Source organism: Oncorhynchus tshawytscha, linkage group LG16 (genome assembly GCF_018296145.1).
Source record: "Oncorhynchus tshawytscha isolate Ot180627B linkage group LG16, Otsh_v2.0, whole genome shotgun sequence".
In the NCBI taxonomy this organism is placed as follows: Eukaryota; Metazoa; Chordata; class Actinopteri; order Salmoniformes; family Salmonidae; genus Oncorhynchus; species Oncorhynchus tshawytscha.
This window is the reverse complement of record NC_056444.1, coordinates 85,933,579-85,957,930: the sequence shown is the minus strand read 5'-3', so window position 1 is coordinate 85,957,930 and position 24,352 is coordinate 85,933,579. Positions and strand designations below refer to the sequence as shown.

At 46.5% G+C, this 24,352-nt stretch overlaps 1 protein-coding gene across 1 annotated transcript in view; it reads left to right on the top strand.

Moving 5' to 3' along the window:
• The window catches only part of hcfc1b (host cell factor C1b), a 68,735-nt gene that overhangs the window by 10,217 nt on the left and 34,166 nt on the right, over positions 1–24,352 (top strand). Inside the window, 9 exon segments of the mRNA XM_042299823.1 lie at positions 1,456–1,664; positions 7,823–7,907; positions 10,043–10,149; positions 15,532–15,711; positions 15,992–16,306; positions 16,499–16,653; positions 20,874–21,050; positions 22,308–22,532; positions 24,204–24,314. Coding sequence (XP_042155757.1) covers positions 1,456–1,664; positions 7,823–7,907; positions 10,043–10,149; positions 15,532–15,711; positions 15,992–16,306; positions 16,499–16,653; positions 20,874–21,050; positions 22,308–22,532; positions 24,204–24,314 — 1,564 coding nt within the window.

Sequence of the window (24,352 nt, the reverse complement as noted above, 5' to 3'; positions counted from 1 at the left end):
CCGCACTGAGCTAAAGGCTAGAGCTGCAGCTTTCAAGGAGCGGGACACTAATCTGGATGCTTTTGAGACATCTCGCTATGCCCTCTGATGAACCATCAAACAGTCAATACCGGACGAAGATTGAATCCTACTACACCGGCTCTAACGCTCATTGGATGTGACAGGGTTTGCAAACTATTACAGATTACGAAGGGAAACCCAGCTGCGAGCGTTCCAGACGAACTGAATGCATTCTATGCTTTCTTTGAGGCAACAACACTGAACCATGCATGAGACCACCTGCTCTTCCGGACGACTGTGATCACGCTCTCCGTAGCCGATGTGAGTAAGACCTTTAAACAGGTCAACATTCACAAGGCCGCAGGGCAAGACGGATTACCCGGACACTTACTCTGAGCACTGAACAACTGTCAAGTGTCATCACTGACATTTTCAAACTCTCCCTGACCGAGTCTGTAATACATGTTTCAAGCAGACCAACATGGTCCCTGTGCCCAAGAACGCCAAGGTAACCTGTCTAAATGACTACCGACCCGTAGCACTCATGTCTGTAACCATGAAGGGCTTTGAAAGGCTGGTCATAGTTCACATCAACACCATCATCCCAGAAACTCTCAACCCACTACAATTCGCATACCACCCCAACAGATCCACAGATGAGGAAATCTCTATTGCACTTCACACTGCCCTTTCCCACATGGACAAAAGGAATACCTACGCGAGGATGCTTTTCGTTGACTACAGCTCAGCGTTCAACACCATAGTGCTCCCTGAGCTCATCACTAAACCAAGGACCCTCCCTTTGCAACTAGATCCTGGACTTCCTGACGGGCCGCCCCCAAGTTGTAAGGGTAGGCAACAACACATCGGCCTCACTGATCCTTAACACGGGGGCCCCTCGGGTGCGTGCTTAGTCCCCTCCCTGTTTTCCCTGTTCACCCATGACTGCGTGTCTACGCACGACTCCAACACCATTAAGTTTGCCGACGGCACCTTAACAGCTTCTACCTCCGAACCATAAGACTGCAAAACAGTTAATGAAATGGCTACCCGGACAATTTGCCTTGACCCCCCCCTCTTTTTTATTTAAACTGCTGCTACTTGATGTTCGTTATCAATGCATAATCACTTTACCCCTATCATGTACATATTACCTCAATTAACCTGTACCCCCACACATTGACTTGGTACTGGTACCCCATGTATATAGCCTTGTTATTTTGCTGTTTTTTTTTCCTTAATTTGGTTAGTTATTTTGTTCATTTACATTTTTTGTGTGTGCAATTTTCTTACTTAAAACAATTATTCTGCATTGTTGGTAAAGGGATTGTAAGCATTTTCATGGATAGGTTGAGCTCCTCCTGTTGTATTCCACACATGTGACAAATTAAAATGTGATTTAAATATAAGGCACAGATTAAGACTTAAACGTTATGTTTCCCTCCTCCACCCCAGATACCTGAACGATCTGTATACGTTGGAGCTGCGTGCCGGCTCCAGTGTGGTGGGCTGGGACATCCCCATCACCTACGGGGTGTTGCCCCCGCCCAGAGAGAGCCACACCGCCGTCGTCTACACAGAGAAGACCTCTAGCAAGTCCCGTCTGGTCATCTATGGGGGTATGAGCGGCTGTCGACTGGGGGATTTGTGGACACTAGATATAGGTGAGTGATTGGTCAAATTCCTGCCGATTTAAAAAAAAAAAAAAAAATTTTTTTTTTTTTTTTTTTTTTTTTTGTGTTTGTTTTGTTGGAAATCAAATCAAGCTAATTTTTCATATGCACAGGATACACGTGGTGTACACGGTGCAATTACATGCATTATTAATTAATTAAACTTGCAGGCTGCATTCAGGGTTTTTTCCTGTATCAAAGGGGAGCTTAGGTGGCAAAGGGTGTGGCAATGGGACACACAGCTGGGTTTTAGAGAACATGTTTTAGATGCCCCCATCTTGTCAGTGTAAAGAACATTTTGAATATTTAAGCTAATTTCCTGTAATTATACATATTTCTCCATTGAGCTGAGAGAGTGTTTCTGTTTTAAATGTAATTTCCTGCCATTTTTTAAAACATTTGAATGTAATTTTTTTTTACAGTGCCTTCAGAAATTATTCATACCCCTTGACTTATTCCACATTTTGCTAACTTCTGTCCACATTTTGCTAACTTCTGAATTCAAAATGAGTTAAATTGACATTTTTCTCACCCACACACACAATACCCCATAATGACATCACAATACCCCATAATGACATCACAATAATGACAAAGTGAAAACATGTTTTTAGACATGTTTGCTAATAATGATTTAAAAAAATTATAGAAAATGAAATACAGAAACATCAAATGTACATAAATTATTGAGTAATGGGTGTGAATACGTGTAGATGCACCTTTTGGCGGCGATTACAGCTTTGATTATCTTGTCTGCATCTGGATTTGGGGAAGTGCTCTAGAGACTGTTCTGGAAGGTTCTCCCATCTCAGCCAAGGAACTCTGTAGTTCAGTCAGTGGTCATTTTGGTTCTTGGTAGTGATGTGACAAATGGACATTTTTTTTCTTTTATTGGTTTTCTGTTAAAACGATAAGAAAAAGAGAAATTCCACAGCAATTAACAAAGTAGAATAACAGTCCTATTACGCATGTATGACCACTAGGGCGATAAAGGTATATCTACTGAAACTCTCTACAGACATGGAACTCAGTTATACTGTATCTTCTGAAACCCTTTAGATGTTGATTCTTCAAAGTAGCCACCCTTTTACCTTGATGACATCTTTGCACACTCTTGGCATTCTCTCAACCAGCTTCACCTGGAATGCTTTTCCGGGTCTTCAAGGAGTTCCCGCATGTGCTGAGCACTTGTTGGCTGCTTTTCCTTCTTGTGATGCAGCACTCCATCACTCTCCTCCTTGTTCAAATAGGCCTTACACAGCCTGGAGGTGTGTTGGGTCATTGTTCTGTTGAAAAAAAGCAAATGACCGCAAACCAGATGGGATGGCGTATTTGCTGCAGGATGCTGTGGTGTAGTCATGCTGGTTAAGTGTGCCTTGAATTCTAAATAAATCACTGACAGTGTCACCAGCAAAGCACCCCCACACCATCACCTCCATGCTTCACGGTGGGAACCACACATGCAGAGATCATCCGTTCACCCACTATGCGTCCCACAAAGACACAGTGGTTGGAACCAAAACCACCAAAATGTGGACTCATCAGACAAAAGGACAGTTTTTCCACCGGTCTAATGTCCATTGCTCGTGTTTCTTTGCCCAAGCAAGTCTCTTATTATTGGTGTCTTTTAGTAGTGGTTTCTTTGCAGCAATTCGACCATGAAGGCCTGATTCACACAGTCTCCACTGAACACAAGCATTTCACTACACTCGCATTAACATCAGCTAACCATGTGTATGTGACCAATAAAATTAGATTTTATTAGTTGATGTTGAGATGTGTCTGTTACTTGAACTCTGAAGCATTTATTTGGGCTGCAATCTGAGGCTGGTAACTCTAATGAACTTATCCTCTGCAGCAGAGGTAACTCTGGGTCTTCCATTCCTGTGGCGGTCCTCATGAGAGACAATTTCATCATAGCGCTTGATGGGTTTTTGCGACTGCACTTGAAGAAACTTTCAAAGTTCTTTACATTTTCCGGATTGACTGACCTTCATGTCTTAAAGTAATGATGGACTGTCATTTCTCTTGGTTTATTTATTTATTTACTATTATTATTATTATTATTACAGCTGTTCTTGCTGTAGTATGGGCTTTGTCTTTTACCAAATAGGGCTATCTTCTGTATACCGCCCCTAACTAGCTCATGCGCATTAAGAAGGAAAGAAATTCCACAACTTTTTTTTTACCAAGGCACACATGTTAATTGAAATGCATTCCAGGTGACTACCTCATGAAGCTGGTTGAGAGAATGCCAAGAGTGTGGAAAGCTGTCATCAAGGCAAAGGGTGGCTACTTTGAAGAATCTAAAATATATTTTGATTTGTTTAACACTTTTTTTGGTTACAACATGATTCCATATGTGTTCATTTCATAGTTTTGATATCTTCACTATTATTCTACAATGTAGAAAATTGTAGCCATCGATGAGCTTACTGCACATTTTTCTGCTGCCAATTTGGCCCTCAGAAGCAAATTGCTCTTATTCTTCAGTGTTTGTTGGGTGCCCTCAACCAATTGATGTTTTCAGTTGTCATTATAGGTTATGGGATGAGATTGAGATCTGGACTTCTCATTGGCTACTCCAGAACAGTCCAACGTTTTAAATTATTACAAATTTTAACCATTCCAGGGTGCTTTTTACGTGTGTTTTGGGGTTTGTTGTCCTACTGGAAGACCCACAACCTTCAACAGACAGTTTTTGGACACCGGGTTGAACATTGCACTCCAAAACACCTTGATTTTTAAATTTAAAAAAAAATAAAAAACTATATTTTTTCCCACCTTTTATTTAACCAGGTAGGCCAGTTGAGAACACCTTTATTTAACCAGGTAGGCCAGTTGAGAACACCTTTATTTAACCAGGTAGGCCAGTTGAGAACACCTTTATTTAACCAGGTAGGCCAGTTGAGAACACCTTTATTTAACCAGGTAGGCCAGTTGAGAACACCTTTATTTAACCAGGTAGGCCAGTTGAGAACACCTTTATTTAACCAGGTAGGCCAGTTGAGAACACCTTTATTTAACCAGGTAGGCCAGTTGAGAACACCTTTATTTAACCAGGTAGGCCAGTTGAGAACACCTTTTTTAACCAGGTAGGCCAGTTGAGAACACCTTTATTTAACCAGGTAGGCCAGTTGAGAACACCTTTATTTAACCAGGTAGGCCAGTTGAGAACACCTTTATTTAACCAGGTAGGCCAGTTGAGAACACCTTTATTTAACCAGGTAGGCCAGTTGAGAACACCTTTATTTAATCAGGTAGGCCAGTTGAGAACACCTTTATTTAACCAGGTAGGCCAGTTGAGAACAAGTTCTCATTTAAAACTGCGACCTGGCCAAGATAAAGCAAAGCAGTGCGACACAAACAACAACACAGAGTTACACATGGAATAAACAAGCGTACAGTCAATAACACAATAGGAAAAAAAGAAAGTCTATATACAGTGTGTGCAAATGGCATGAGGAGGTAAGGCAATAAATAGGCCATGGTAGCAAAGTAATTACAATTTAGCAGATTAACACTGGATAGATGAGCAGATGATGATGAGCAGATGAAGGTGTGTAAGTAGTGATACTGGTGTGCAAAAGAGCAGCAAAGTAAATAAAAACAGTATGGGGATGAGGTAGGTAGATTGGATGGGTTATTTACAGATGGACTATGTACAGCTGCAGTGATTGGTTAGCTGCTCAGATAGCTGATGTTTAAAGTTAGAGAGGGAGATATAAGTCTCCAGCTTCAGCAATTTTTGCAATTCATTCCAGTCATTGGCTGCAGAGAACTGGAAGGAAAGGTGGCCAAAGGAGGTGTTTGGCTTTGGGGATGACCAGTGAGATATACCTGCTGGAGCGCGTGCTACAGGTGGGTGTTGTTATCGTGACCAATGAGCTGAGATAAGGCGGAGCTTTACCTAGCATAGACTAAATGATGACCTGGAGCTAGTGGGTCTGGCGACGAATATGTAGAGAGGGCCAGCCGACTAGAGCATACAGGTCGCAGTGGTGGGTGGTATAAGGTGATTTGGTAACAAAACGGATGGCACTGTGATAAACTACATCCAGTTTGCTGAGTAGAGTATTGGAAGCTATTCGAAGAAGAAGCTATTAGAAGCTATTTTGTAAATGACATCGCCGAAGTCGAGGATTGGTAGGATAGTCAGTTTTACGAGGGTATGCTTGGTGGCGTGATTTGAAGGAGGCTTTGTTGCGAAATAGGAAGCCGATTCTAGATTTAATTTGGGATTGGAGATGTTTAATATGAGTCTGGAAGGAGAGTTTACAGTCTAACCAGACACCTAGGTATTTATAGTTGTCCACATATTCTAAGTTAGAGTAGTGATGCTAGACGGCCGTCGGTGCGGGCAGCGAACGGTTAAAAAGCTTGTATTTGGTTTTTACTAGCGTTTAAGAGCAGCTGGAGGCCACGGAAGGAGAGTTGTATTGGCATTGATAATCTGATTTCATGATGTCTTGCACACATTAAAGGCCCCTAGTACCAGAGGCAGCCCCACAGTATTATTCAACTGATTTGAACTTCTCAATAAACCCACCTAAATCCCGGGGGGAAACATTCTGTGGACCAATTGAAACAAAATTAGAGCTCTTTGGCAATACATGTCAGCTCTGTGTTCACTGACGACCAGATGAAGCAATCCATGGAAAAGAGCACTCACAAAGATGGGGGAGGTTTGGTCAAGCTGTGGGGTTGCGTTTATACTTCTGTGGGGGGGGCTTTGAACAAGGCATCATAAAATCAGCAGATTATCAGGTGTTTTGCAGTCCTATGTTCATCCCAGTTTACAAAAACTGGGTCTCCATTCAAGGTTGTGGGTCTTCCAGCAGGACAACGACACCAAACACACACACAAAAAAGCACACAGGAATGGTTAAGAGGAGATGCTGGACTGTTCTGGAATGGCCAGCAAGAAGTCCAGCTTTCCTTCCAAAATTTATGGTGAGATCTGAAAACAAGTTGGAGGGCACCTTTTGAAAGATTGAAGAATTGCGATCAGTTTGCTGCTGAATAGTGAGACACATTGCCAGTAGAAAGGGGAGCAGCTCTTGGGGAATTTAGGCCTGGTTTTAAATCATTTTGTCCGTGCCATAAATCAAATGTGTGGTGGTCAAAATTGGTCAAATTTCTATTTATTTTATAAGAAATCAGTACCTTTTTTTTTTTAATGCGAAAAGTACAAGAGAGACATGGCACGGACAAAGTTATTGGCACCCCAGAGCTAGTTCATGGTTGCACAGCCTTTGGCCAAGTTAACTGCAGACAAATGCTTCTTGGGGCTTACGCAAACATTTAAAAGAAAATAAATGATGAAGCCCTTTTTGCATCAGCAGATGTATGTGGGGTGGACTGTATGTGCTCAACTGTTATGTGCCAGTTCATTCTGGCTGCATCCTCTCTCTCCTTATCACTGGCTTGTCTGTTCTTTTTGTTTTCGAGTCTGTTGCGTGTAGAATATCATAGCCCATCTCATTGATAGGTCCTGCTTTACTGACGTTGAGAGACATTTCATGCCAACAAATTGCGAGATAGACGGGCCTAGCGCGCGGTCCTGACCGGCCTATACTGTCCCACTGTTCTCTGAAGTATGGCTACTATTTAGTCCCCTCCATTACAAAAAAAACAAACAATTAATCTTAGCAGTTGGCAGACTCGACACTAAAATGGCAGTCGATATGCAAGGAGTTGACGAAATCAATTATTTCGGAGTCGTCTCTACCGCTATCGTCTCTACCGCTAAGAAAGACCATTGTCCGTAAGTTGGAACAATGGCAGAGAAAGGCAAGTGACAGCGGTGAAGTCCTGTATGGCAATAATTTGAGGAAGGAAATGCGATCTTTGCGAGGTGGAGAGTCAATGTTAATGGTGGTGCTGGTGCAATTCTAAAGGGACGAGCCGCGCCGTAAAACCCAAAACGGTTCCCGGTAGCAACACAGCTGCAATGTGAATTCATCATGGATTTTAAATGTATTTTTGTTTAAAAAATATATATAATCGTTTTAACAGAACCAATTAAAAAAATAAGTCTAAAAATAAATATTTTTCCCCCCCCTCCCTCTATTTGTCACATCTCTACTACTTAGTAGCGTGGCCGTTTTAACGCAGGAACTTGATAAGTCCTTGTCTTTCCTCTGCAGACACCCTGACATGGAATAAGCCGTCCATCAACGGGACAGCTCCTCTTCCCCGCAGTCTCCACTCTGCCACAACCATCACCAACAAGTGAGTTAACACTTTTCAGGGAGAGGAACTTTATTTTTAATTTTTCTGTCGGCAAGTAACTGGATGTGTGTACATTTTTACTTCTGAGCTGGTCTGGTGTATGGTTGGTCTATCAGAAGCTCACCCGTGAGGGAGCCTCCTCACCCGTCTCCCTCCTCACCCGTCTCCCTCCTCACCCGTCTCCCTCCTCACCCGTCTCCCTCCTCACCCGTCTCCCTCCTCACCCGTCTCCCTCCTCACCCGTCTCCCTCCTCACCCGTCTCCCTCCTCACCCGTCTCCCTCCTCACCCGTCTCTCCCTCCTCACCCGTCTCCCTCCTCACCCGTCTCCCTCCTCACCCGTCTCCCTCCTCACCCGTCTCCCTCCTCACCCGTCTCCCTCCTCACCCGTCTCCCTCCTCACCCGTCTCCCTCCTCACCCGTCTCCCTCCTCACCCGTCTCCCTCCTCACCCGTCTCCCTCCTCACCTGTCTCTCTCCCCTCCTTACCTGTCTCTCTCTCCCCTCCTCACCTGTCTCCCTCTCCTCCCTCACCTGTCTCCTCTCCTCTCCCTCACCTGTCTCCCTCCTCTCCCCCTCACCTGTCTCCCTCTCTCTCCCTCACCTGTCTCCCTCTCTCTCTCCCTCCTCACCCGTCTCTCCCTCCCTCCTCACCTGTCTCTCTCTCTCTCTCCCTCACCTGTCTCTCTCTCCTCTCCTCACCTGTCTCTCTCTCTCTCTCCCTCACCCCGTCTCTCTCTCTCTCTCCCTCCTCACCCGTCTCTCTCTCTCTCTCCTCCTCACCTGTCTCTCTCTCTCTCCCTCACCTGTCTCTCTCTCTCTCCCTCCTCACCCGTCTCTCTCTCTCTCTCCCTCCTCACCCGTCTCTCTCTCTCTCCTCCTCACCCGTCTCTCCTCTCCCCCTCACCCGTCTCTCTCTCTCCCCTCCTCCCGTCTCTCCTCCCTCACCTGTCTCTCTCTCTCTCTCCTCACCTGTCTCTCCTCTCCTCACCCGTCTCTCTCTCTCCCTCCTCACCCGTCTCCTCTCCCCTCACCCGTCTCTCTCTCCTCTCCCTCACCCGTCTCTCCTCTCCCCTCACCCGTCTCCCTCCTCTCCCTCCTCACCCGTCTCCCTCCTCACCCGTCTCCCTCCTCCCTCCTCACCCGTCTCCTCCCCCTCCTCACCCGCCTCCTCTCCTCACCCGTCTCTCTCTCTCTCCCCTCCTCACCCGTCTCCCTCCTCTCCTCCTCACCCGTCTCTCTCTCTCTCTCCTCCTCACCCGTCTCCCTCTCTCTCTCCTCCTCACCCGTCTCTCTCTCTCCCTCCTCACCCGTCTCTCTCTCTCTCCCTCCTCACCCGTCTCTCTCCTCCTCCCTCCTCACCCGTCTCTCTCTCTCTCCCTCCTCACCCGTCTCTCCTCCCTCCTCACCCGTCTCTCTCTCTCTCTCCCTCCTCACCCGTCTCCCTCCTCCCCCCGTCTCTCCTCTCCCCTCCTCACCCGTCTCTCTCTCTCCCCCTCCTCACCCGTCTCCCTCCTCCCTCCTCACCCGTCTCTCCTCTCTCCCTCCCTCACCCTCCTCTCTCTCTCCTCCTCACCCGTCTCTCTCTCTCTCCCTCCTCACCCCTCTCTCTCTCTCTCTCCTCCTCACCCGTCTCTCTCCTCCCTCACCCGTCTCCCTCCTCACCCGTCTCTCTCTCTCCTCCCTCACCCGTCTCTCTCTCTCTCCCCCTCCTCCCCGTCTCTCTCTCTCTCTCTCCCTCCTCACCCGTCTCTCTCTCTCTCCTCCTCACCCGTCTCTCTCTCTCTCTCCTCCTCACCCGTCTCTCTCTCTCTCCCTCCTCACCCGTCCCTCCTCCTCACCCGTCTCCCTCTCCTCCCTCCTCACCCTCTCTCTCTCTCTCTCCCTCCTCACCCGTCCTGGTCTCCCTCCTCACCTGTCTCTCTCTCTCTCTCCCTCCTCACCCGTCTCTCTCTCTCTCTCCCTCCTCACCCGTCTCTCTCTCTCTCTCTCTCCTCACCCGTCTCTCTCCTCTCCCCTCCTCACCCGTCTCTCTCTCTCTCCCTCCTCACCTACTCTCCTCTGTCTCCCTCCTCACCTGGTCTCCCTCCTCACCTGTCTCTCTCTCTCCCCTCCTCACCCGTCTGTTCTGTAACAGGATGTTCGTGTTCGGAGGCTGGGTTCCCCTGGTGATGGATGACGTCAAAGTAGCGACACACGAGAAGGAGTGGAAGTGCACTAACACACTGGCCTGTCTCAACCTAGGTATGTCAGACTGACCTGTCTCAACCTAGGTATGTCAGGATGACCAACACACTGGCCTGTCTCAACAAAGGTATGTCAGGCTGAGCGACACACTGGCCTGTCTCAACCTAGGTATGTCAGACTGACCGACACACTGGCCTGTCTCAACCTAGGTATGTCAGACTGGCCTGTCTCTACCTAGGTATGTCAGGATGACCAACACACTGGCCTGTCTCAACCTAGGTATGTCAGGCTGAGCGACACACTGGCCTGTCTCAACCTAGGTATGTCAGACTGACCCGACACACTGGCCTGTCTCAACCTAGGTATGTCAGACTGGCCTGTCTCTACCTAGGTATGTCAGGCTGGCCTGTCTCAACCTAGGTATGTCAGGCTGGCCTGTCTCAACCTAGGTATGTCAGACTGGCCTGTCTCTACCTAGGTATGTCAGGATGACCCTACACACTGGCCTGTCTCAACCTAGGTATGTCAGACTGACCGACACACTGGCCTGTCTCAACCTAGGTATGTCAGGCTGACCAACACACTGGCCTGTCTCAACCTAGGTATGTCAGACTGACCGACACACTGGCCTGTCTCAACCTAGGTATGTCAGGCTGACCGACACACTGGCCTGTCTCAACCTAGGTATGTCAGACTGACCGACACACTGGCCTGTCTCAACCTAGGTATGTCAGATGACCGACACACTGGCCTGTCTCAACCTAGGTATGTCAGACTGACTGACACACTGGCCTGTCTCAACCTAGGTATGTCAGGATGACCGACACACTGGCCTGTCTCAACCTAGGTATGTCAGGATGACCGACACACTGGCCTGTCTCAACCTAGGTATGTCAGGATGACCGACACACTGGCCTGTCTCAACCTAGGTATGTCAGGATGACCCTACACACTGGCCTGTCTCAACCTAGGTATGTCAGGATGACCGACACACTGGCCTGTCTCAACCTAGGTATGTCAGGATGACCGACACACTGGCCTGTCTCAACCTAGGTATGTCAGGATGACCCTACACACTGGCCATGCTCAACCTAGGTATGTCAGGATGACCTACACACTGGCCTGTCTCAACCTAGGTATGTCAGACTGACCGACACACTGGCCTGTCTCAACCTAGGTATGTCAGGACTGACCGACACACTGGCCTGTCTCAACCTAGGTATGTCAGACTGACCGACACACTGGCCTGTCTCAACCTAGGTATGTCAGACTGACCGACACACTGGCCTGTCTCAACCTAGGTATGTCAGACTGACCGACACACTGGCCTGTCTCAACCTAGGTATGTCAGACTGGCCTGTCTCACACAGGCTGGCCTGTCTCTACCTAGGTATGTCAGACTGACCGACACACTGGCCTGTCTCAACCTAGGTATGTCAGGACTGACCGACACACTGGCCTGTCTCAACCTAGGTATGTCAGGCTGGCCTGTCTCACCTAGGTATGTCAGGCTGGCCTGTCTCTACCTAGGTATGTCAGACTGACCGAGGGCCTGTCTCAACCTAGGTATGTCAGGCACAGGCTGGCCTGTCTCAAACTAGGTATGTCAGGCTGGCCTGTCTCACCTAGGTATGTCAGGCTGGCCTGTCTCAACCTAGGTATGTCAGGCTGGCCTGTCTCTACCTAGGTATGTCACTGGCCTGTCTCTACCTAGGTATGTCAGACTGACTGACAGGCTGGCCTGTCTCAACCTAGGTATGTCAGGCTGGCCTGTCTCAACCTAGGTATGTCAGGCTGGCCTGTCTCAACCTAGGTATGTCAGGCTGGCCTGTCTCTACCTAGGTATGTCAGGCTGGCCTGTCTCTACCTAGGTATGTCAGGCTGGCCTGTCTCTACCTAGGTATGTCAGGCTGGCCTGTCTCTACCTAGGTATGTCAGGCTGGCCTGTCTCTACCTAGGTATGTCAGGCTGGCCTGTCTCTACCTGGCCTGTCTCTACCTAGGTATGTCAGGCTGGCCTGTCTCTACCTAGGTATGTCAGGCTGGCCTGTCTCTACCTAGGTATGTCAGGCTGGCCTGTCTCTACCTAGGTATGTCAGGCTGGCCTGTCTCTACAGGCTGGCCTGTCTCTACCTAGGTATGTCAGGCTGGCCTGTCTCTACCTAGGTATGTCAGGCTGGCCTGTCTCTACCTAGGTATGTCAGGCTGGCCTGTCTCTACCTAGGTATGTCAGGCTGGCCTGTCTCTACCTAGGTATGTCAGGCTGGCCTGTCTCTACCTAGGTATGTCAGGCTGGCCTGTCTCTACCTAGGTATATGTCAGGCTGGCCTGTCTCTACCTAGGTATGTCAGGCTGGCCTGTCTCTACCTAGGTATGTCAGGCTGGCCTGTCTCTACCTAGGTATGTCAGGCTGGCCTGTCTCTACCTAGGTATGTCAGGCTGGCCTGTCTCTACCTAGGTATGTCAGGCTGGCCTGTCTCTACCTAGGTATGTCAGGCTGGCCTGTCTCTACCTAGGTATGTCAGGCTGGCCTGTCTCTACCTAGGTATGTCAGGCTGGCCTGTCTCTACCGAGGTATGTCAGGCTGGCCTGTCTCTAGGTATGTCAGGCTGGCCTGTCTCTACCTAGGTATGTCAGGCTGGCCTGTCTCTACCGAGGTATGTCAGGCTGGCCTGTCTCTACCGAGGTATGTCAGGCTGGCCTGTCTCAACCGAGGTATGTCAGGCTGGCCTGTCTCAACCGAGGTATGTCAGGCTGGCCTGTCTCAACCGAGGTATGTCAGGCTGGCCTGTCTCAACCGAGGTATGTCAGGCTGGCCTGTCTCTACCGAGGTATGTCAGGCTGGCCTGTCTCTAGGCTGGCCTGTCTCTACCGAGGTATGTCAGGCTGGCCTGTCTCTGCCGAGGTATGTCAGGCTGGCCTGTCTCTACCGAGGTATGTCAGGCTGGCCTGTCTCTAGGTATGTCAGGCTGGCCTGTCTCTACCGAGGTATGTCAGGCTGGCCTGTCTCAACCGAGGTATGTCAGGCTGGCCTGTCTCAACCGAGGTATGTCAGGCTGGCCTGTCTCTACCGAGGTATGTCAGGCTGGCCTGTCTCTACCGAGGTATGTCAGGCTGGCCTGTCTCTACCTAGGTATGTCAGGCTGGCCTGTCTCTACCTAGGTATGTCAGGCTGGCCTGTCTCAACCTAGGTATGTCTCAACCTAGGTATGTCTCAACCTAGGTATGTCAGACTGACTAACCGACCAACCATTCTCTTAAGGGCCTACCCGCTCTGTGTGTCGCTTTCTGCGTAGTTTTACATTTGTGCCTCTGAATACTTTTGAAACGGATTGTATACAACACTGTCTTGTTCTGTTAGTGCATAGTGTGTTGAGCCCTTTAGCTAAAATGGCCTAAAAAATTACAGTATTTTGTGCTCAATGTTTAATCAAATGTTGACCACAAAAAAAACGTACAAATTTCTATACAAAAAAAACTAAACTGTAATGACAGACAGAAACCCGTCTCTGCTGCAATTGACCTCTCAACTTAATAATGTGAAATGCTATCTCCCCTCTGTCCAGTTTCTATGGACAATAACTTTGTATTGGCCCTGGTATGTCTGACCAATCAACTGTTTGGAAGGTTATCGATCATGGGGAAAGAGATTCTTGTTTTGCTAGCTATTGGCTTATTTTGTTTCTCCATGATTAGAAAATCATATAAAACCTTTATTTAAATTTGGCTTGTAGTAACCGGGCACATTTCTGTTAAAAAAAACAAAAACACACACAAATAAAACCATTGCAATGTAAAATGTTGCCCTGGGAACTAGGCGTGGCCAGTATCCAGCTTGTCATGCCTTCATACGACCTTGTACCGTACCAGGATATACTGTAATACCCGGAACTGAACAAGGGCTGCTGTTTTCAAACTCCATTCGCAATGCTAAATCTCATAGAGAATGTTAACGAGGGCATGTAAAATCCCATAGAGAATGCTAACGAGCGCATGTAAAATCCCATAGAGAATGCTAACGAGCACATGTAAAATCCCATAGAGAATGCTAACGAGCGCATGTAAAATCCCATAGAGAATGCTAACGAGCACATGTAAAATCCCATAGAGAATGCTAACGAGCGCATGTAAAATCCCATAGAGAATGCTAACGAGCGCATGTAAAATCCCATAGAGAATGCTAACGAGCGCATGTAAAATCTCATAGAGAATGCTAACGAGCGCATTGCGTACATTTTTGTACAGTTTCTGACCTAAACTATATAATGCTAGACCGCTGCACGCACAAAACATTAGCATTAGGAAGGCTCTTTATCCAGGAGGGGATTCTCTGCTGTTACCAAGCCAATGCTTGATTATGGAAGAAGCTAACCACTTAGCAAGATAGCTAACGTTCTGCTACATTGGCAAAATAACTGCCAAAGCATTTAGCACATTTTAGACAGTTAACTTTAGTAGTTATATGGTATCTAGCCGGCTGACATTTTAGTAGTGAATTCCACACTGTAACTAGATCACCTGGCTCATTATGCACAACAGTGAGTGACTCATAAGGCTCCGGCTTCTCGTGGCTTGTAAATAAACACATGACTAAGGAATACCACAAGCATTATCATAGTGTGACAGGCGAAATTGAGAACGCAATGTTCTTTTTATCACCTAACGTATTGCACAAGTTGACTGCAGGTACAAATATATATTTTGTTTTGGTACTTCAATGAAGTGGTTAAGCAGGTATTGAAAACCATCCTGAGGCTTTGCCCAGATCCCCCGGTGTACGGCGTACCGCCCAGATCCCCCGGTGTACGGCGTACCGCCCAGATCGCCCGGTGTACGGCGTACCGCCAGATCGCGTACCACCCAGATCCCCCGGTGTACGGCGTACCGCCCAGATCCCCCGGTGTACGGCGTACCCAGATCCCAGATCGTACCGCCCAGATCGCCCGGTGTACGGCGTACCGCCCAGATCGCCCGGTGTACGGCGTACCGCCCAGATCCCCGGTGTACGGCGTACCGCCCAGATCCCGGTGTACGGCGTACCGCCCAGATCCCCGGTACCGCGGCGTACCGCCCAGATCCCCGGTAATCGGCGTACCGCCCAGATCCCCCGGTGTACGGCGTACCGCCCAGATCCCCGGTGTACGGCGTACCGCCCAGATCCCCGGTGTACGGCGTACCGCCCAGATCCCCCGGTGTACGGCGTACCACCCAGATCCCCCGGTGTACGGCGTACCGCCCAGATCCCCCGGTGTACGGCGTACCGCCCAGATCCCCCGGTAATCGGCGTACCGCCCAGATCCCCCGGTGTACGGCGTACCGCCCAGATCCCCCGGTAATCGGCGTACCGCCCAAGCCTAACGGGGACATGATGACTTGATCCAGAAATCAATGTTTAGTGACTTGACTACACCACTGATGTTTTACTTCTGTCCACTCCTAGACTCGATGGCGTGGGAGTCGGTGCTGATGGATTCTCTAGAAGATAACATCCCCAGGGCCAGGGCCGGTCACTGCTCCGTGGCCATCAACTCGCGTCTCTACGTCTGGAGCGGACGGGACGGATACCGCAAGGCCTGGAACAACCAGGTGTGCTGTAAGGACCTCTGGTACCTGGAGACAGGTGAGTTCTTTAGTTCACTTAATCGGTCCGTAATGACACTTGTTCAGAAACATGCGTGTTGCTTATTTGTGTGTGTTATTTGAAAGTATCGATGCTACATTTTGATGTAGAACACTTTTTAATAAAAAATTTATTTAAAAAAATACAGTGAATCTCAAGGTGATAATCTGTGTTGGGAATTTAACCGTACAAATAAGTTAGGTGGGATACAGCGAATCCTTAAGTTATTCAGGTAGTTATTTTGATTTGTTAACATCAACCGCTGCTCTGTTCCTCACAGAGAAGCCCCGCCCCCCGTCACGGGTGCAGCTGGTGAGAGCCAACACCAGCAGCCTGGAGGTGAGCTGGGGTGCGGTACCTACTGCAGACACCTACCTGTTACAGCTGCAGAAGTACGATATCCCTCCCGCCTCGGCCGCCACCACGCCTGGCGTCAGCCCCGCGACGTCACTACCGGTCAACTCCCCCAAGAGCCCTGTCACAGCCTCTGCAGCGTCCCCCCAGGGCCTGCCTCTCCAGGGCATAACGCTGGTCCCCTCCCCCACCACCACAATGCCTGGGAGTCCACTGGCTGCTGCGAATGCACGCGGGCCAGGTAACGACTACTGAATAACTTTATTTCTGTAATATTTTAAAATGTTTAAAAAAAAAAAAATGTATTTCATTGTTTGGCTTAACTTCTCAAAACTGTTTTATTTATATTTGTGTCCAAACATAATCAAAGGGGTTTCTTTCCAGATCAGCCTCGTAAATGTTGGTTTAAACATTGTTTTTTGTTTTTTTCCAGCTATCCTGAAGGTGTCTGCTCCCCATTCCACCACAGGCACCTCCATCGTCACGGTGAGGCAGGCCAACCAGGGTGGGAAATCTCCCCCTGTAACGGTGACGTCACTTCCTGCCGGGGTCCGCATGGTGGTGCCGGCTCAGGGTGCACAGGGAACGGTAAAGGAAGTACTTATTGGTTCTTATGTACCAAATGCTACTCTATTTCCTATTGAGTACACTACGTTTGACCGGGGCACATAGGGGAATTCACACTACAAAGTTATCACCCTCGTGCACTTAAGGAAATCAAGGATGTATTGGAATTACTGGATATATGGAGGCTTAAATATCGTGACCTACTGAGATGTACATGGAGGAGGTTTAATATCCTGACCTAGTGAGATATACATGGAGGAGGTTTAATATCCTGACCTAGTGAGATATACATGGAGGAGGTTTAATATCCTGACCTAGTGAGATATACAAGGAGGAGGTTTAATATCCTGACCTAGTGAGATATACATGGAGGAGGTTTAATATCCTGACCTAGTGAGATATACAAGGAGGAGGTTTAATATCCTGACCTAGTGAGATACATGGCAGAGGCTCAATCAAGCTAGTCGTCTTGACTACCCATGTCATTTTTGCTGGCCCGCAAAAGTTATTTTTTTTATTTTTATTTTTTTCAAAGCTAGTGTTGATTGACAGCATTCTGTCCCCTAACTATCAAATCGTTGCTATACACTCATAGAGAATTTATGATGTTGGAAATGTAATCAAAGCCTACTGGATGACAAATTGTTTTCAAGCTAGACAGAAGAATTTAAGGGACTTTTTTTCCCTACGTAAAATAGATACAACAGATCCCCCTATTTTATTTAGATAAAATCTCTTTTTCCAGAGCGTCCTTGCCAAGATAGGCAGCCCCAAGTCATTACAAAAATTACAGACAAACATGGAAAAACTACAAGTAATCTAGTAAAAACCATTGAATTCACAAGAGTATAACAAAATCAAAAACAGCAAAATTAAAAACATTGACAGGTCAGGGAATCAGTCTCAACATCATTCATCAGTGATTTAAAAACACCAATCGGGACAAGTTCTTCCAGTTTAAAAGTATTTTGTAAGGCGTTCCAAGACGATGGCGCAGAGTACATAAAAGCCCTTTTACCAAATTCAGTTGGGACATTTGGAACAGTTAGCAGGATGAAGTCCTGAGAAACGAAGAGACGACCCACTACATTTCTGAACAATAAAAATGCCCAAATAAAAAGGTAGTAAACCCAACTTTGTAAATTATTGTATTGGACACTTAAAATGCCATGCAATTCAATACTTGTCTTTTAAAACAACAAATATTTATAGGGTAAAAACCCTAACCCCAACCCCAACCCTAACCCTATAGGGTAAAAACCCTAACCCCTAACCCTATAGGGTAAAAACCCTAACCCCTAACCCTATAGGGTAAAAACCCTAACCCCTAACCCTAACCCTATAGGGTAAAAACCCTAACCCTATAGGGTAAAAACCCTAACCCTATAGGGTAAAACCCCTAACCCTATAGGGTAAAACCCCTAACCCTATAGGGTAAAAACCCTAACCCTATAGGGTAAAAACCCTAACCCTATAGGGTAAAACCCCTAACCCTATAGGGTAAAACCCCTAACCCTATAGGGTAAAAACCCTAACCCTATAGGGTAAAACCCCTAACCCTATAGGGTAAAACCCCTAACCCTATAGGGTAAAAACCCTAACCCTATAGGGTAAAAACCCTAACCCTAACCCTATAGGGTAAAAACCCTAACCCCTAACCCTACCCTAACCCTAACCCTCATCTCAAACAGAGGAACTAAAAGATAGCAATAAAAACTGTACCGTAAAGGCTCCGAATAAGTTAGAGGGAAAAACAAAAAGAAATGAAGGAACGTAATAAAGATAAAGTGTATAAAATATTTAAGCGTTATTAAAAAATAAAGCGAACTGGAAAATGCACCGAATTCTTTAAAAATATATATATATAAAAAATCTTCAACATAGAAATACTTCCAAATATGATTTACTTGTTACAAATGGAATCACCCAGGATTCACCAAACAATATTTTAGAAGAGGAAGCGAAGTACTTTAAACAAACATAGGTTCTCATTTCATTCTCCTCCATCTCCACTAACTAAAGTTAATGGTAAGGGTATTTTTTTCTAATAATAGTATAAAATTAACAGCTATACAGAGACTCAAGTCAAGGCCTAATTACAGAGGAGGAACTTATTGATGCAATGAAAGCCTTTGAGTCTGGGGAAAACTCCAGGGCTGGATGGCATACCAGTGGAAGTAAACCGAACTCCAGGGCTGGATGGCATACCAGTGGAAGTAAACCAAACTTTATTTGATATACTGGATGGCATGTAAGTTGAGGTGCAGTGCATTCGGAAAGTATTCAGAACCTTTGACTTTTTCCATGTTTTGATACGTTTAGTGATGCACCGATATGATATTTTTGACTGATATCTGATATATTTTAAAAAATTGCTGTCTTTTTAAGCATTCTAGCACAGTTATTAAATAGTACCTAAATATACCTTTCTAGGGTGGAACCCCTCAACAACATTCTGAGAAGGCAGCGCGTGAAATTCAAAAAATATATTTTTTTGAAATATGTAACTTTAACATATCAAGTCCAATACAGTAAATGAAAGATAAACATCTTGTTAATCTACCCATCGTGTCCGATTTCAAAAATGCTTTCCAGCGAAAGCACAACATATGATTATGTTAGGTCGGAGCCAAGTCATAGAAAAACACAGCCATTTTTCCAGCCAAAGATGGGAGTCACAAAAAGCAGAAATAGAGATCAAATGAATCACTAACCTTTGATGATCTTCATCAGATGACACTCATAGGACATCATGTTACACAATACATGTATGTTTTGTTCAATAATGTGCATATTTATATCCAAAAATCTTAGTTTACATTGGTGCCTTACGTGCAGTAATGTTTTGATTCCAAAACATCCGGTGATTTTGCAGAAATACTCATAATAAACATTGATAAAAGATACAACTGTTATTCACAGAATTAAAGATAGACTTCTCCTTAATGCAACCGCTGTCAGATTTTTTAAAATAACTTTACGGAAAAAGCATAATCTGAGAACGGCGCTCAGAGCCCAAAACAGCCAGAGGAATATCCGCCATTTTGGAGTCAACAAAGTTAGAAACAACACCATAAATATTAACTTACCTTTGATGATCTTCATCAGAAGGCACTCCCAGGAATCCCAGTTCGACAATAAATTGATTTGTTCCATAAAGTCCATAATATATGTCCAAATAGCCACTTGTTTTTAGCGTGTTCAGCCCAGTAATCCGTTTTCATGAGGCGCAGGCACTTCGTCCAGACAAAAACTTGAAAAGTTCCGTATACAGTCCTTTAGAAACATGTCAAACGTAGTATGGAATCAACCTTTTAGGATGTTTTTAAACATAAAACATCATTAATGTTCCAACCTTTAGAATTCCTTTGTCTTCAGAAAAGCACTGGAACGAACAAATGCATTATTTACTCTGTAAATAACACTGCCGGGTGATTTTGATCATGATATTATTGATCGATTTGACTATGACTTATCTTAGCAATGGTGTTCATCTTTACAAACTGTAGAAGCTACATGAATAGAAACATTCAGAACTTTAGTGAAACGGCACAGTGGGAAAAAAACATGGCAGCTAGATATCAACACTGGATGGTCTTCGGAGACACTGAACAAAAGTATAAACAACATGCAACAAGTTCTAACATTTTACTGAGTTAAAGTTCATATGAGGAAATAGGTAAATTGGAAACAAATTCATTGGGCCCTAATCTATGGATTTCACATGATGCAATGAAGGGCATGCCTTGAAGGGCATAGGCCCGCCCACTGGGGAGCCAGGCCCGCCCACTGGGGAGCCAGGCCCAGCCACTGGGGAGCCAGGCCCAGCCACTGGGGAGCCAGGCCCAGCCAATCAGAATGAGTGTTTCCCTACGAAAGTGCCTTTATTACAGACAGAAATACTTAAAATTTCACGGGAAGTATATTTTACATTTATGTAGTGTGTATAACCAGGAAATAGAAGCCTCAGTGTTGTTGTCCATTGGTTTACTCTAATTAGGGGAGGAGGGGTGGTAGGGTTAGAAAATAATAAAAGAAATATATTTCCATAAGTCCTAGTTAAAACTATAGTTATCCCAGGGCTGATTCATGCACAACCAGTTTAGTTCCTTCTATTCCATATTCTCTAGTCCTATGAATAACCAAACTTTATGCACTTTGAGATTATTCTTGTAAAACAGTGATTTTATAAATGTTAATAATTGTAATTATTTTGTACTTGTCTGCTCTCCCCCCCTCAGCCAATGGGCAGCAGCCCTCAGATGAGTGGCATGGCTGCGTTGGCTGCAGCGGCTGCTGCCACACAGAAGATCCCGCCCTCCACGGCCACCATGCAGCTTCCAGCTGGTGCTACTATGGTCAAGACCGTGGCCATGAGCCCCGGTTCACAGACTGTCAAAGTAGCCTCGCCTGTTATGGTAAGAGATCCCTGGACGAATAGTAACACACATACACACCATGTAAACCTCTGCTGTTAATTATGATCTCTTCAGGTGCACTAGAGTGATTTTGTTTATCAAGGCTGTGGTCCAATACCCACATTACCTACTATACCACGTGGAGTGAAGCAATGTATCGGCCTTGCCTTCTCAATGCTATAGGGGCTGTCTTGGCCGTGCCTTCTCAATGCTATAGGGGCTGTCTTGGCCGTGCCTTCTCAATGCTATAGGGGATGTCTTGGCCGTGCCTTCTCAATGCTATAGGGGCTGTCTTGGCCGTGCCTTCTCAATGCTATAGGGGAGCTGTCTTGGCTGTCCTTCTAAATGCTATAGGGGCTGTCTTGGCTGTCCTTCTCAATGCTATAGGGGCTGTCTTGGCTGTCCTTCTCAATGCTATAGGGGCTGTCTTGGCCGTGCCTTCTCAATGCTATAGGGGCTGTCTTGGCCGTGCCTTCTCAATGCTATAGGGGCTGTCTTGGCCGTGCCTTTTCAATGCTATAGGGGCTGTCTTGGCCTTGCCTTCTCAATGCTATAGGGGCTGTCTTGGCCGTGCCTTCTCAATGCTATAGGGGCTGTCTTGGCCGTGCCTTCTCAAATGCTATAGGGGATGTCTTGGCTGTCCTTCTCAATGCTATAGGGGATGTCTTGGCCGTGCCTTCTCAATGCTATAGGGGCTGTCTTGGCCGTGCCTTCTGAATGCTATAGGGGATGTCTTGGCCGTGCCTTCTCAATGCTATAGGGGCTGTCTTGGCCTTGCCTTCTCAATGCTATAGGGGATGTCTTGGCCGTGCCTTCTCAATGCTATAGGGGCTGTCTTGGCCGTGCCTTTTCAATGCTATAGGGGCTGTCTTGGCCTTGCCTTCTCAATGCTATAGGGGCTGTCTTGGCCGTGCCTTCTCAATGCTATAGGGGCTGTCTTGGCCGTGCCTTCTCAATGCTATAGGGGATGTCTTGGCCTTGCCTTCTCAATGCTAATGCTATAGGGGATGTCTTGGCCGTGCCTTCTCAATGCTATAGGGGATGTCTTGGCCGTGCCTTCTCAATGCTATAGGGGATGTCTTGGCCGTGCCTTCTAAATGCTATAGGGGCTGTCTTGGCCGTGCCTTCTAAATGCTATAGGAGCTGTCTTGGCTGTCCTTCTAAATGCTATAGGGGCTGTCTTGGCTGTCCTTCTAACTACTCTCGCTCTCCTGTCTCTCTGTCTGTGTGTCCCTCACCCGGTGTTGTCCTCCCTAGGTTAGTAACCCAGCAACCCGCATGCTGAAGACTGCTGCGGCTCAGGTGGGCACGTCAGGTGTTGTCACACCCGGAACGCCTTCTCGCCCTATCATCACCGTGCACAAGTCTGGCACGGTGACGGTTGCCCAGCAACACCAGGTGGTTACCACGGTAGTGGGAGGAGTCACCAAGACAATCACCCTTGTCAAGAGTCCCCTTACTATGGGGGGAGGTGGAACACTGGTAAGATGTTGTTTAGTTGCCTTAGCAGGATCCATAAATTGGCCGGCTAACTTTGAGAAATATTCAGAAAAAAATAGATTGTGGGGGGGGGTCTACAGTTTTTAGTAGTTGTTCTTTTCAATCAATTTAATTAAACCATTTAATAACAATAATAATGATAATAATGAAATAACTTATATCATTCAGAAATAACTTTGTTTTTCTGGCATGTTTTTCTGCTTGTGCCAAAGCTAAAATTGGAATATGAGTTGTAAAAATTGTTGGTTTGAATTAATCCCAATTCCCATTTCATGCATCCTTCCTATACAATATGTTTTAAACAAATCTGAATATTGAAGCTAAGCAAGTTAGCTGTCTATCTCATTGACCCCAGTTTTGTGACATGCCCACACCCCTGGTTTAGCAGGGACTCACTGCGTCTGTTTTGTGCCCCCGTTCTAAGCTGACCGCGGCCAACCAGGGTCAAAACAAAGTGATGTCTGGGAAGGACGTGCAGCATTGGGTTAGTTAGGATGTCTTCTGTTGTCTTTTACATGAACAGTCCATTCTCCCCTCACCTATTAAACATGTACAGTGGAACAGTCCGTTCTCCCCACGGGGGGGGTCACATCTTAAATACAGAACAGTCCATTCCCTCCATGGGGGGGGGTCACATATTAAACTTGTACAGTAGAACAGTCCATTGTCCCCATGGGGGGGGTCACATATTAAACATGTACAGTAGAACAGTCCATTATCCCCATGGGGGGGTCACATATTAAACATGTACAGTGGAACAGTCCATTCCCTCTGGGGGTCACATTAAACATGTATAGTGGAACAGTCCATTATCCCCATGGGGGTCACATATTAAACATGAACAGTCCATTCCCTCTATGGGGGTCACATATTAAACATGAACAGTCCATTCCCTCCATGGGGGTCACATATTAAATGTACAGAACAGTCCATTCCCCCCATGGGGGTCCATGGGGAACAGTCCGTTCTCCCCATGGGGGTCACATATTAAACATGTACAGTGGAACAGTCCATTCTCCCCATGAACAGGGGGGTCACATATTAAACATGTACAGTGGAACAGTCCATTATCCCCATGGGGGTCACATATTAAACATGTACAGTAGAACAGTCCATTCCCCATGGGGGGGGGGGTCACATATTAAACATGTACAGTGGAACAGTCCATTCTCCAATTGGGGGTCACATATTAAACATGTACAGTAGAATAGTCCATTATCCCCATGGGGGGTCACATATTAAACATGTACAGTAGAACAGTCCATTATCCCCATGGGGGGGGGGGTCACATATTAAACATGTACAGTAGAACAGTCCATTATCCCCATGGGGGTACAGTAGAACAGTCCATTATCCCCATGGGGGTCACATATTAAACATGTACAGTATGGAAGTTGCTGTAAATAAAAAACGTCTAATTTCCATTAATTCATTAATGACAAATGTAAAATGCATAGTTTCCTCAGCCATGTAAGTACAACCACACCCACCTATGTATGATATCTGACATTTAAATTGGCCTATCTTGATAAAAGTCACGTGAAAGCGTCTGCCAAGTGGAATATATTATATTAGGTTTTGATGGGTCTATCTTGATAAGGTAAGACGTGTTGTTTTGACCAGTCTCTCTCTCTCCTACTTCCTGTCCTCTAGCTGTCTAACCTGTCCAACCTGGGGAAGGTGATGTCCGTGGTCCAGACCAAGCCTGGTCAGACAGGAGCGGTGACGGGACAGGCTGGCTCCAGCCTCCAGCACATCATTCAGGTCAGTAGTCAGGTAGCCTAGTGGTTTGAGTGTTGGGC